General features: G+C 42.1%; 1 protein-coding gene across 2 annotated transcripts in view; it reads right to left on the bottom strand.

Moving 5' to 3' along the window:
• Window positions 1-14,756, bottom strand: part of cops8 (COP9 signalosome subunit 8) — a 91,691-nt gene that overhangs the window by 11,598 nt on the left and 65,337 nt on the right. For both annotated transcript variants that reach the window (XM_078551694.1, XM_078551695.1), the window contains exons 4-5: window positions 12,460-12,592; window positions 5,406-5,513 (exon numbers count right to left, since the gene is read on the bottom strand). In XM_078551694.1, coding sequence (XP_078407820.1) covers window positions 5,406-5,513; window positions 12,460-12,592 — 241 coding nt within the window. The remainder of the gene's footprint in view (window positions 1-5,405; window positions 5,514-12,459; window positions 12,593-14,756) is intronic.

Genomic DNA, 14,756 nt, shown 5'->3' with positions numbered 1-14,756 from the left:
CCATTCATCACCACTCTCCTCCACCTGGCTGAACTTGTTCTCTCACTAAGAAATTTCTCCTTTAACTTGCCCACTCAGGGAGCAATTTCTCCTTTAACTTGTCTCATTTCCTCCAAACAAAAGATGTGGCTATGGGGTACCTGTATAGGCCCCAGGTAGGCCTTTTTTTGTGGGGTACATGGGGCATTCCTTCTTCCAGTCTTACTCAGGCCCCCTCCCACAACTCTTTTTCCAGTACAAAGATGACTGGTGCTGCTTCGTGCTCTCATCTGGGGCCTGGAAAAATTTATCGATTTTGCTTTGAATTTCCACCCCTCTCCCTCACACAGTCCATCTCCAACATTTCCCTTCCTTTCTTTGACCTCTGTCTCCATTTCTAGTGAAAGGCTGTCTACCAATATTCATTACAAGCCCACCAACTCCAGCTCCTCACATCCTGCTTCTTGGAAGAACTCCATCCTATTCTTCCAGTTCCTCTGCCTCTGTCACATCTGTTCCAATGATGATACCTTCCAACATGGTGCTTCTGACATGCCTTCCTTTTTCCTTAACCGGGGGCTCCCCCTCCACTGCGGTTGACAGGACCTTCAACCATGTCCGACCCATCTCCCACACCTCTGTCCTCGCCCCTTCCCCTCCCTTCCAGAACCACGATAGGGTCTCCCTTGTCCTCACTTTTCATCCAACCAATCTCCACATTCAAAGGATCATCCTCCGCCATTTCCGCCAACTCCAGCATGAAGCCACCACCAAACACACATCTTCCTCCTCATGTCCCCCCCATCAACATTCTGTAGGGGCCATTCCCTGTGTGGCACCCTGCTCCACTCCTCCATCATCCCCCAACTCTTCACCCCCTTCCCACGCAATCACAGGTGCAATCCCTGCCTCTTTACCTACTCCCTACTCACCATCCAAGGCCTCAAACACTCCTTTCAGGTGAAGTAGCGCTTCACTTGCACATCCTTCAACTTGGTCTACTGTATTTGCTGTTCCCAATGCAGTCTCCTCTACAGGGACTGGGTGACCGTTTTGCGGAACACCTTCACTCAGGCCACAAGCCTGACCCAGACCTTCCTGTCACATGTCATTTCAACACACCATCCTGCTCTCATGCCCACAAGTCCATCCTTGGCCTGCTGCGATGTTCTAGTGAAGCCCAACGCAAACTGGAGGAACAGCACCTCATCTTCCACAGAGGCACTTTATAGCCTTCCAGACTTAACATCGAGTTCAACAACTCCAGACCTTGAACTCTCCCTTCCATCTTTACCCTCTTTAAATCCAATTTTAAAAAATTATTTTATTTTTTATTTATTTTTCCCCACCCCACCACCACATGGCCATCTGTCGCTCGTTTTTATGTTTTGTTTTCACAGATCGCTGACCCTTGTTCTGCTATTAACACATTCTGCTGTATTACCTTTATGCTACTATCAGCACCTTCTTTAGTCTTTAACACTGCCATTAACATTCCCTTTGTCCTGTATCTATGACAGCTTTGTCAAATTTCTCCTGAGCTCCCACCTATCCCTGACCTTGTATTTTGCTCCACCTGCTCCACCCTCGTATAAAATCCATCACATTTGCACCTCTTTTTAGCTCCGAAGAAGAGTCATCATGCAGATTGGGAAAGTTAATTCTGTCTCTCTCTCCACAGATGCTACCAGGTCTGCTGTGCTTTTCCAGCATTTTCTGTTTTTATTTCAGAGCACTCTATCAATGATAAAAAGCAAAATACTGTGGATGCTGGAAATCTGAAACAAAAACAGAAAATGCTGGAAACTCAGCAGGTCTGACAGCATCTGTGGAGAGAGAAACAGACTTGACATTTCATCTCTGTATGACCCTTCTTCAGAGCTGCAGAGAAGTAGAAATGTGACGAAATTTATACTGTTTAAAGGGGATGAAGCTGGATAGAAGACCAGCGATAGGTGGGGGCTAAGGAGAGATTGACAAAGATGTCATGAACAAAAGGACAAAGTGAGTGTTAATGGTAGTAGTAAAGGCTAAAAAAGGTGCTGATAGTAGTGATAAGGGCTAAAAAAGGTGCTGATAGTTGTATCTATCAATGGGTTACCTTCACCTGAACTACAGTGTACTGGCAAATCACCTGATTTGGACTGCAGAGATGGCTTTAGACTAAATAGTGGAGGAAGGAGGGCTCACATGAGGAGAGATTTGGGGAAGGGTTCGCATGAGGAGAGATTTGGAAAGTTAAAGGGAAGAGAAAAAGCAATAGTACAGGATAATAGTCTGAGAAATGATGGTGCGTGTGTGACAAGGGACAGAGCATATAAACATAAGAGTGCATCAGCAAATATGGTCAGAGCGGGGATAAATCGTAAAAAGATGGTATTAAAGGCTCTTTATCTCAATGCATGCAGCATTCGTAACACAATGGATGAATTGATAGCATAAATGGAAATAAATGATTGTATGATAGCCATTACAGAGACATGGTTGCAAAGTGACCACAGCTGAGACTTGAATATTCAATGGTATTTTACATTTCAGAAGAAATGAAGGAAAGGAAAAGGAGGTGAGGTAGCTCTGTTAATCAAGGATGAGATCAGTACAGTGGTGGGAAATGATCTAGGTTCACAGGATCAAAACGTAGAATCAGTTTGACTGCAAATAAGAAATAGCAAAGCAGTGGGAGTGGTTTATAGGCCCTCTGACAGTAGCGAGACTGTAGGACAGAGTGTAAAACAAGAAATAAAGGGGGCTTGTAGGAAAGGTACTGCAATACTCATGGGAGATTTTAATCTTCATATAGATGATATGAATCAAATCAACAAAAGGTAGTCCTGGAGAATGAGTTCATAGATTGTATTCAGGACAGTTTCTTAGAAGAACACATTGTGGAACCAACCAGGGAACATGCTATTTTGGACCTGGTAATGGGTAATGAAACAGGATTAATAAATGATTACATAGAAAAGGATCGCCCCGGTAAGAGTGATCATAACATGATGGAATTTTACATTCAAATCGAAGGAAAGAAATCTGGGTCTGAAACTAGTGCTTTAAACTTAAGTAAATGCAATTACAAGGGTATGGTGACGGATTAGGCTAAAGTGCACTGGGAAAATAGGTTAAAAGGTAAGACAGTCGAGAAGCAATGGCAGACATTTAAAGAAGATATTTCATAACTCTCAACAAAAATATTCAATTGAGAAAGACTCTGTGAGAAGGACACACTATGTCTAACTAAGGAAATTAAGGATGGTATAAAATAAAAGAAAATATGTACAAATACTGCAAGGATTAAACGGAAAATTTTAGAAGCCCGCAAAGAATGACTGAAAAAGTGGGAGAAATTACAGTATGAGAGAAAATTAGCAATGACTATAAAAACAGACAGAAGTTTCTGTAAGTATATAAAAAGGAAAAGAGTAGCAACAGTGAGCACCCGCTCCTCAAAGCTTGAAATTGGAGAATTAATCAGAAACAAGGAAATGGTAGAGATTTGGAACAAGTATTTTGTATCAGCCTTCGCAGTAGAAGAATAGCAGAAAATCAGGGGGGAAACTGGAGGGAGGAACTTAAAACAATCATTAAAGAAAAAGTACTAGGGACTAAAGGCTGACAAGTCCCTTGGATCTGATGGCTTGCATCCTAGGGCTGCAGAGATGTTGGATGCATTGGTTGTAATCTTCCAAAATTTTCTAGAATCTGGAAAGATGCCTGCGAATTTGAAAACCCAAATGTAACACCACTATTCAAGAAAGAAAGAAGATAGAAAGCAAAAAATTATGTTAGGCCAGTTAGCCTAACATCTGTCATTAGGAAAATGCTAGAATCCATTATTAAGGAGGTAGTAACAGGCCATTTAGAAAATCATAATACAATCAGGCAGAGTCAACACGATTTTGTGAAAGAGAAATTATGTCTGACAAATTTATTCGTGTTCTCTGAGGGTGTAACAAACAGGGTTGATAAAGGGAAACCAGTAGATGTAGTGTATTTGCATCTCCAAAAGGCATTCGATAAAATGCCACATAAAAGGTTACTCCAGAATATAAGAGGTCGTGATGTTGGGGATGATATGTTAACATGGATCGAGAATTGGCTAACTGACAGGAAACAGAGAGTCATGGTAAACTGGTCATTTTCAGGCTGACGAACTGTTACTTGTGGAATGCCACAAGGTTCAATGCTGGTGCCTTATCTATTAATGATCTATATTAATAACTTGGATGAAGGGACTGACTGTATTTTAGCCAAATTTGCTGATAATACAAAGATAGGTAGGAAATCATGTTGTGAGGAAGACACAAAGAGTCTCCAAAGGGACATAGATAGCTTAAGTGAGTGGGCAAAAATTTAGCAGATGAAGCATAATGTGGGAAAATGTGAGCTTGTCCACTTTGGGAGGGAGGCTAGAAAAGCAAAATATTATTTAAATGGAAAGAGACTGCAGAATGTTGCGTACAGAGAAATCTGGATGCCCCTGTACTTCAATCTCAATTAGCATGCAGGTACAGCAAGAAAATGGGAAGGCAATTGGAATGTTGGCCTTTATTGTCGGGGGGAGGTGGTACAGTATTAAAAACAAGGAAGTTTTGCTACAACTATATAGGACATTGGTGAAACTGCACCTGGAGTACTGTGTATAGTTTTGGTCACCTTACCTAAGGAAGCATATACTTGAATTGGAAACAGTTCAAAGAAGGTTCACTAGGCTGCTTTCTGAGATTAGAGGGTTGTTTTATGAGGAAAGGTTAAACAGGTTGGGCTTAACTCATTGGAATTTAGAGGAACGAGAGGTGGTTTTATTCAAACATATAAGATTCTGATGCAGTGGTATCCAGAACTAGGGGGGCGCAATTTAAACATAAGGGTTTCCCATTTAAAACAGAGTTGAGGAATTTCTTCTCTCACAGAATCATCAGTCTTTGGAATTCTCTTCCACAGACAGGAATGGAGGCTGGATCATTGAATATATTCAAGGCTGAGTTAGGCAGATTTTTGATTCACAAGGGAGTCAAGGGTTATGGGGACAGGCAGGAAAGTTAGGGCCATAATCAGATCAGCCTTTATCTTAATGAATGGCAGAACAGGCTCGATGGGCCAAATGGCCTGCTTCTGCTCCTATTTCTTATGATCTTAATGTGAACTAATCATATCCCTAACAGCATGTAACATGCGATGAACAATTTACATTTAAAAAAAATCTAGTCCAAGACATCTGGAACACATTAAATTTTTACACTTCCAAATACTTGAAAATATTGAACGAAAAACGCAATATTTAGGATCAGAGCCCAAATGTATGAAGCAGTTCTTGTGGAACCAGAGTTTACAATGAACAGCAATGGCAAACTAACCATTTTAAAATATTTGGTTTTGTACACAAATATATTTGGCTATTTGTTTTAGGTTATCAGTAAAAATACTACCTTTAACAGCATCTTCTACTGGAAGTCCCACAAAGGCTGCGAGATCATCGGCACTAATCGAGGTATACGCTTGGGCAACAAGACCAAAGGCACGTCGTCTTGTAGCATCTTAAAAGAAAATTAATAGAACAGCTATGAGACTTGGGTAATCAGCTGCAAACCTACATTGCTTACCTTTCAGCAGCAACCAGTTTTTTTTTAATCTTAAAAATGTGGTATACCAAATTAATGTGATACAAACATCATAACACAACTTATCCACTCAAGCGAAAAATACTTGGGAAAGCTATGAAAGGAGTGACTCGCTCTTTTGATCTGGTAAGGTTATCAACGTTTACACAGGGAAGATTCTGTATTTATTCCACAGCTGGTCTGTAGGAGGAGCAAGCCTATCTGAGAGCATATCATTAAACATTAGTTTCATGATGAGTATATTTACTGTCACACAAGAATGTGTGTAAATGTCCAACATGTCTCCTTTAAAAATAAAAGTTCCTTTTATAATACTACTTCCGTGAAGTGCACATACGTAAGTGGTTTGCAGCTATCAACCTAAACTTTGGCACCATTGTAATTTACTCTCTATAAAAATTATAATTATAAGATAGGACATATTCAACAGCAAGATTTGCAGTCAATGATGAGTCTGCAAAAACATACATTTGATGAATATGGCTAACTGGTAGAAATTTTATAGAATTGAGCTTTTTTTTGCTAACAAAGCAACTGGAATCAACTGGAATAAAATTAAATACCAGCTGCAATTCTTCAGCATTACAAATTGAATCATTCTTTCAAAACAGCTGTTTTTTTTAAGACGACGAGAGGTTGTTACCTTGATCGAGCTACAAAAAAGGTTAGAAAGGGTAAAAATCAAATCCGTTTTTGTTTGGAGGCACAAACAAAAGGTTTGGAGCTGAGACAGCTGAATGGTAAACCTTTCCTTTCCCCATAAATACAGAAAACCTGTGCAAATCAGATTATTTAACTATCATTATTTAACTCCAGATTGGGTCAGGGGTGAGGGGAGGAGAAGGAAATAAGTGTGGCATTAAAAAGTCTGATTTTTAGCTGTTCTCATATATGCTAAAGCATTTTTGATTGAAAAAACAAGATTTTCCAATGTTATTCAGGTTGTTCTATGAAGCAAAGACTTCCTTGTAATTATATTATGCCTTTTTTATCACAGACCTAAGCAATTTACAGCCAATGAAGTACTTTTTATTGTGAAGCCATTGTTCTATTTGTAGGAAACACGACAGCCCATTTACACAAAGCATTCTCCCACAAGTAGCATTATGACGATGGCCTGATAAACATTTTTTCAATGAACAAAAACAGAATTACCTGGAAAAACTCAGCAGGTCTGGCAGCATCGGTGGAGAAGAAATCGGTTAACGTTTCGATCCTTCACGGCCCTTCGGCAGAACTGAAGCATAGTTAGGAGAGGGGTGAAATATAAGCTGGTTTAAGGTGGGGGGGGGGCGAGAGAGAAGTTGAGGGTGTGGTGATTGTGGAGATAAGCAAGCAGTGATAGGAGCAGATAATCAAAAGATGTCACAGACAAAAGGATCAAAGAGGTGTTGAAGGTGGTGATATTTGTCTAAGAAAAGTGCTAATTAAGAATGGAAGACAGGACACTCAAAGTACAGCTCTAGTGGGGATGGGGTGGAAAGACTAACAAGGTTTTAGTTTTAGATTTAAAAATAATGGAAATAGGTGGGGAAAGAATTTTAACACTCCACCCTGATCTCTTGCCCACATGTCTGTCCTTGGCTTGCTGCATTGTTCCAGTGAAGCCCAACGCAAACTGGAGGAACAGCACCTCATCTTCCGACTAGGCACTTTACAGCCTTCCGGGCTGAATATTGAATTCAACAACTTTAGATCTTAAACTCCCCCTCCCCCCATCCCCACCCCGTTTCTCCGCCCCCCCCCACTTTTTTTTCAATAATTTATATAGATTCTTCTTTCCCCACCTATTTCCATTATTTTTAAATCTACAACTAAAACCTTGTTAGTCTTTCCACCCCACCCCCACTAGAGCTGTACTTTGAGTGTCCTGTCTTCCATTCTTAATTAGCACTTTTCTTAGACAAATATCACCACCTTCAACACCTCTTTGATCCTTTTGTCTGTGACATCTTTTGATTACCGCTCCTATCACTGCTTGCTTATCTCCACAATCACCACACCCTCAACTTCTCTCTCCCCCTCCGCCCCCCCCACCTTAAACCAGCTTATATTTCACCCCTCTCCTAACTATGCTTCAGTTCTGCCGAAGGGCCGTGAAGGCTCGAAACGTTAACTGATTTCTTCTCCACCGATGCTGCCAGACCTGCTGAGTTTTTCCAGGTGATTCTGTTTTTGTTTTGGATTTCCAGCATCCGCAGTAGCTTTTAGCTTTTTATTTTTTCAATGATACTGATTGAGAGATAAATATTGGTCAGAGCACTAGGGATAACGCCCTTGCCTTTCCTTGAAATAATGCTATGAGATCTTTTATGTCCATGTCTGAGAGCAGACAGGGCTGCACTTTAACAAACTTTAAATACGGCATTTCCCACAGTGCAGCACACAGAGAGGGTGTCCTGTTTGTTGGGCTGGCAAAAGGGTAACAAAGCACTCAAGTTCTTCCAAGAGCCTGATCCAAAGGGAAAGAAGCCTGACTTAGTAAAGCTACTCCACTCAGTGCCAGTGATAAGTGGAAGTGGGGAAGGGATGAGTCGGGCTCCATTCCATGAAAATGAAGCTGATAGGTTTGAAAGACTGCCCAGCCCAAGTGCTTAAAATTTATAAGCAGGAATAGACAGCAGTGAACCAAGCACGATCAACTGGTAATGGTAATGGTCCAGGGAATTGACAGTGAAATAGTAGTGAAAACAACTTCTAGATAGGTATTCTAAGGTAGGTTGTCTGATTCAGGTATTGAAAAGCATATTGATTTACAGCACTACTTTGCTACTTTTCAGGTTCCAAAGCTGTCAGATGTGCGCAGTTTTACAGAGGATCCATATATGCGGAGGGGTCGTTTAGGTGAATAACATAACAGTATAATTTTAAAAGCAGCACGTTTTCTGAATTTTTTGCTTGGTGTGGGTGGCATGCATAAGGAGGGTTCCACACATTTATTATCCTTTTCTATTTATTACCCATGACCTGAGAAGGTGGTGATCCTGAGAGACATACTGTTAAGATTTAAAGTATGGGCCTGAATCAGGCTTTGACTTGTTGCACTTCACATTGAGGATACCCTCCATCGTGTTGTGTGGCACTACCACCGTACTAAATGGGATAGATTTCGAACAGATCTAGCAACTCAAGGCTGGGCAACCATGAGGCACTGTGGGCCATCAGCAGCAGCAGAAATGTACTAAACCATGGTCTGTAGCCTCATGGCCCAGCGTATTCTCCCACTCAAACATTACCACTAAGTCACGGGATCAACCCTGGTTCAATGAAGGGTGCAGGGGAGCATGCCAGGAGCAGCACCAGGCATACCTAAAAACGAGGTGTTAACCTGGTGAAGGTACAACACAGTGCTTCCAACAGCATAAGCAGCAAGTGATAGACAGGACTAAGCAATTCCACAACCAGTAAATCAGATCCAAGCTCTGAAGTCCTGCCACATCCAATCATGAATGGTGGTGAACAGTTAAACAACTCACTAGAAGAGGTGGCTCCACAAATATCCCCATCCTCAATGATGGGGAAGCCCAGCACATCAGTGCAAAAGATAAGGCTGAAGCATTTGCAGGAATCTTCAGCCAGAAGTGCCAAGTGGATGATCCATCTTGGCCTCCTCCTGAGGTCCCAGCATCACAGATACCAGTCTTCAGCCAATTCGATTCACTCCACGTGATATCAAGAAACAGATGAAGCCACTGGATACTGTAAAGGCTATGGGCCCTGACAGTAGTCCGACAACAGTACTGAAGACTTGTGCTCCAGAATTTGCAGCACCACTAGCCAAACTGTTCCAGTACAGCTACAATACTGGCATCTACCCGGCTATGTAGAAAATTGCCCAGGTATGTCCTATACACAAAAAGCAGGACAAATCCAACAGGGCCAAATACTGCCCCATCCGTCAACTCTTGATTATCAGTAAAGTGATGGAAGGGGTCATCAACAGTGCTATCAAACAGCAATTGCTAGCAATAACCTGCTCACTGACGCCCAGTTTGGGTTCCTCCAGGGCTCCTGACCTCATTACAGCCTTGGATCAAACATGGACAAAGGAGCTGAAGTCCAGAGATGATGTGAGAGTGACTGCCCTTGAAATCAAGGCAGCATTTGATCAAGTGTGAAATTAAGGAGCCCTAGCAGAACTAAGGTCAATGAGAATCAGAGGGAAATCTCTCCACTTGTTGGAATCATACCTAACACAAAGAAAGGTGGTTGTGGTTATTGGGGGTCAATTATCTCAGCTCCAGGTCATCACTGCAGGAGTTCCTCAGAGTAGTGTCCTAGGCCCAACCATCTTCAGCTGCTTCATCAATAACCCTCCTTCCATCATAAGGTCAGAATTGGGGATGTTCATGGATGATTGCACAATGTTCAGCACCATTCACAACTCCTCAGATACTGAAGCAGTCCATGTCCAAATGCAGTAAGACCTGACAAGTGGCAAGTAACAGTCACGCCACACAAGTGCCAGGCAATGACCATCTCCAACAAGAGAGAATCTAACCATTGCCCCTTGACATTCAATGGCATTACCATCACTGAATCCTCCACTATCAACATCCTGGGATGTTGACCAGAAACTGAACTGGACTAGCCATATAAATACTGTGGCTACAAGAGCAGGTCAGAGGCTAGGAATCCTGCAGCGAGGAACTCACCTCCTGACTCCCCAAAGCCTGTCCACCATCTACAAGACACAAGTCAGGGGTGTAATGAATACTCTCCACTTGCCTGGATAAGTGCAGCTCTAATAACACTCAAGAAGCTTGACACCTTCCAGGACAAAGCAGTCCGCTTGATTGGCACCACATCCACAAACATTCACTTCCAAGCCACACACCATCCTGACTTGGAAACATATCGCCATTCCTTCACTGTTGCTGGGTCAAAATCCTGGAACTCCCTCCCTAATAGCATTGTGAGTGTACTTTCATCACATGGACTGCAGCAGTTCCAGAAGGCAGCTCACCACAACCTGCTGAAAGGCAATTAGGGGTGGACAATAAATGCTGGCCTAGCCAGCGACACCCACATCCCACGGACAAATAAAAAATAACGATCCTCTTTAAACTAAAAACAATATTCACATGACCATCTTTGGCTGATTGATGCATAGTTCTACAATTCATCCATAGAGTTTGTCACTCCTTGGCAATGAAATGCTCAGTGGACTCTAGGTCAAATATACACATTAGTACAGATTCACTCAATCTGGTTGTAATCTGAAATTCAAACTTTCTGGCCTGCAATCTGAGCAGCCAAAATGCCCAAATTACCTTGACAGTTGGACAAAAATTAAGAAAGCCAACCTCAAATATTACAGAAGTTATATGCAAAAACAAAAAAAAACAGAATTAAGCTGACTGATTCATCAAGCCCATCCCATACTGCCATGGTACAACACTGACACTCATTTGCTTCCCCCCGATCATCACTCTCACCAACCAGCCATACAATCTACTGGAAACAAACCGTAAGCCAATTTACTGAAAAAAAAAGTTCTAGGAAATTTCTCTCCAACCCCTAAGTGATCCAACAAGTTCCAGGAGACCAAGGATAAGAGGAGACATGTACCCAATTACCCCTCTTAACCAGTTTACAATACAGTCAATGAAACTCTTGCAGTTTGCAGCATCATGTAGGAAAACGTAACATTTTTCTCAAAGAGCAAGTGGGCGAAACACCTATGGGATATTTATAAACCTAAACAGATAACACAGTTTCTACTTTAAACTGGGGATTTCAGGCAATCTGGATGCATTTCCTACAGACCTTTACCAATGGTTCTCCTCCACCCTGCTCCAGTTTCTTACGAATTCCAAAACCCATCAGAATTGCAACTGATTTGCTCAGCTGTGCTAATGAAATAAAACACCGCCAACTGTAAAGTCTGAACTGGGTAATGGCCTAATCCAAAACAATGCCACGCTCTTTAATGAGCTGTCCTCCTTAGGCCACAGTTATCAAACTCCTGCCAAACATAAGCTATATCAAAGTTGATGCAAACTCATATCATTAATGTCTAAGTAATACCAATCGACACAATATGAACAGGGACTGAATGCAGTATATAAATGATGTATCTTTTATTCACCAATTTCTGTTTCATGGGGAATGAACAAACAGCATACCCTATAATTTTTTTTCTAGTGCACGGCCGATTCATTTAAGTGTGTGAGCCATTTCAATTTTTTTCTGCGGTCCCACGTGCAAGGTAACTGAAGGAGGTCAACTTGTGCAAAGCCTGCGTGGAAACTGCTTTGAGAAGCACCAGATCCAGTCCACATCCTGTACAGGAGCCACTCACAACAGTGCCAGATCCACTCTGCAGCACAAAATGAAATGATTCTACCAAGTGCCAGTTCTTTTCCACAAAGCAATGGGAAGCTGCTCTGAGTAGCACTAGGTCTAATTCTACAAAGACTTCAAAAGCTCTTCAGAGCCTGAAACAAAAACAGAATTACCTGGAAAAACTCAGCAGGTCTGGCAGCATCGGTGGAGAAGAAAAGAGTCGACGTTTCGAGTCCTCATGACCCTTCTGCTGAAGGGTCATGAGGACTCGAAACGTCGACTCTTTTCTTCTCCACTGATGCTGCCAGACCTGCTGAGTTTTTCCAGGTAATTCTGTTTTTGTTTTGGATTTCCAGCATCCGCAGTAGTTTTTTGTTTTTAACCTCTTCAGAGCCTGGTTGGCAATTCCACAAAACCAGATTTAGAATCAGAAAAGCTACTAATGTGCAGTTTACAGAATACTTGTATTCTCTACCTTCCCTCATTGGGATGCACATATTCTGTTTCCTCAAACTTCCCATCACACAGTCCCTCTGAAAATACTTCAATTCTGAAGCACTGATGAGGTTCATACCTCTCAGTTCCTCCATGATAGGCTGGATGGTTTCAGACCATTGATGTGAGCTAATCACCGTGTAAATTCCAGGAAAGTCCCTTTGCCAGATACGCTGTCCCACAGACCAAATTGCTCCCAGCTCAGGATTAGCCTGCAATATAGAAGAGAAGAAAACATCAGCGATAACAAAACATTGAGAGTTCAGTTGGTGATAAGTGTGGGAAAACACTAGTTGGCCTGGAACTACCTTGTCAAGTTGAGGAGGCTTTCTGAGATCGAGTATTGCAGGAAATCACTCCACAAGCCCATGGAGAATAAATTTATGAAATGGAAGATACTGCTGTTGACCAACATTTGAGCTGGATTCAACTACTGTTTTATAAACTTGACATTCCTGCTACAGAACAGGTATAGGGAAAGCATGGTACTTCTAAACCAACATTCCATTAGAAGTGATGGGCCGCTATGGAGGATTTTCCTAATGGTTAACGACAGGGGTAACTGCAAAAACTAATCCTTCTCAGCATCTCATGCTGGCTCAGCAGTTACAGAAAATAATAACAGACTCTTACAATCAGACCCCGGGGTCTACTCATGTTGCCCAGAGTTTTGCTCTCGAGAATGGTATCGTGTCAGGAAATTTCCCAGCTTGCCACACCTGTCTCGGGAGACACTCCCCGAATGGCAGGATATTGGTGGAGGGGCGGGGGGGTGAGTGTGGGATGGAGTTTGGTCCAGCAACCCCTAGATTCCGATCGGAGGCAGCAACAAATGCTGCAGAGTGCCTGGGCAGTCTGTTTAAAATCCCCACCTCAGTTTTTTGGGACGTTGTCCCAGTTGGTTGCTTGAGGGGTGAGGCCCTTCACATCCTCTCATACTCCCCCACTCAATTCCCATGTCTCACCCATGCAAACTCATGTCCACCCATCCTCAATGGCTTCTCATAGCCTCCATGCCAACTCACCCCCATCCACACAAAATGACCCCTCATGCCCTCCATGCCATCTTAATGCCAAACAGCTATTGTAACTGCTGGAGTGCAGCATATTTTAACTTCTTACTGACATAGGCAGGCTGTTTTGTTTTCAATTTTAAAGGCCTGGGAATTTAAATAACTTCACATAGACAGTTCTATAGACCTTAGCTGCCCTTCAAGAGCATTTACGTCTACTTTAAAAACTTGCAACTTCCATACTGCGGGTTAAGATCCTTGCTACAGCAAAAATAGGGTCTGTTTTAACCCAGCACTGAGTTCAAATTCCCCTGCTGACTTCGGGTTTCCCTCATGTGAGTCACATCCTGCCACTTTTTGCATACTGGTGAAAACTGAATCTGTCTGAAATGAGGTGGTAGGGGGTGGAGACTTCCACATCCAGGTATCATCTGCAATTTTGGAAGGTCCATGGAGTCTCCACAACTCCCCAAAAATCCAGGCCATGGTTTTTACTGAGTTAGTTGATCTCAGTCGAATGAAGTCTGTAAAGGACTGATTTGTTCAAAAACCATTTCGTACAGGATTTAACAAGGTTGAAAAGGGGAGAAACTAGAGCTGCAGTCTTGAGTAAATAGAATAACAAAAGCATGAACTGTAAATATTTGATGCTTGTAAGTATTAGAAATTTAATGTAATGGGAGTGAATGAGAAGGGGATTGATGTACTGTATTTCGGAACCAGGATCAGATTGGTAGTTAGTGAAGTTCGATGCAGTAGGCTGCACTGAATCTGCCAGGGATACTCTGTGTAAGGGTATATAAATAACAGTATTGAACTTGTGACACACACAGCATTTATCAGTAGAAATATTGGCTGGAGGTATGTGGTCTTTGTTGACTTATGAAGACAACACGCAGTGGAGAACTTTAAATCATGTATTGGTAAGAGAAACTTTTTTCAGTTGTACAAAATGTATGCACTCTTTCTCAGTAGAGCAAAGTCTACAGTAAACAAAACAACTTCAATTATAATGTTTCAACATTTTTCTGAAATGTCGTCAAGCACTTGACATAGAATGAGTAGTCAAAAGTCACAAACTACAATCCATTTATAAATACATGGGGTGAGACAAACATGGTTCAGCACATGGGTGGCATTACTTATTGAGATAACTTCTAAGTAGGGAAGCAACTTGGGGGCTGTAACTTCCGAGCTCCAAGGCACTGTACTGGGGGGGTTACCCCAAAGTTGCGCTGGGGAATACCGTTCAGAGTTTAACAGGTAAAGTTTGCACAGTAATTGCCAGACGTGCAAACTTCCCCTGGGCAATTGCCTTGCACTGGGAACCATCCGCAAGTGCGATTTAAATCGCAACCTTCAG

The sequence above is a fragment of the Cetorhinus maximus genome, chromosome 11 (genome assembly GCF_964194155.1).
Source record: "Cetorhinus maximus chromosome 11, sCetMax3.hap1.1, whole genome shotgun sequence".
Taxonomy (NCBI): domain Eukaryota; kingdom Metazoa; phylum Chordata; class Chondrichthyes; order Lamniformes; family Cetorhinidae; genus Cetorhinus; species Cetorhinus maximus.
The sequence above is the reverse complement of the archived record's forward strand: the minus strand, read 5'-3'. Positions and strand labels throughout refer to the sequence as shown.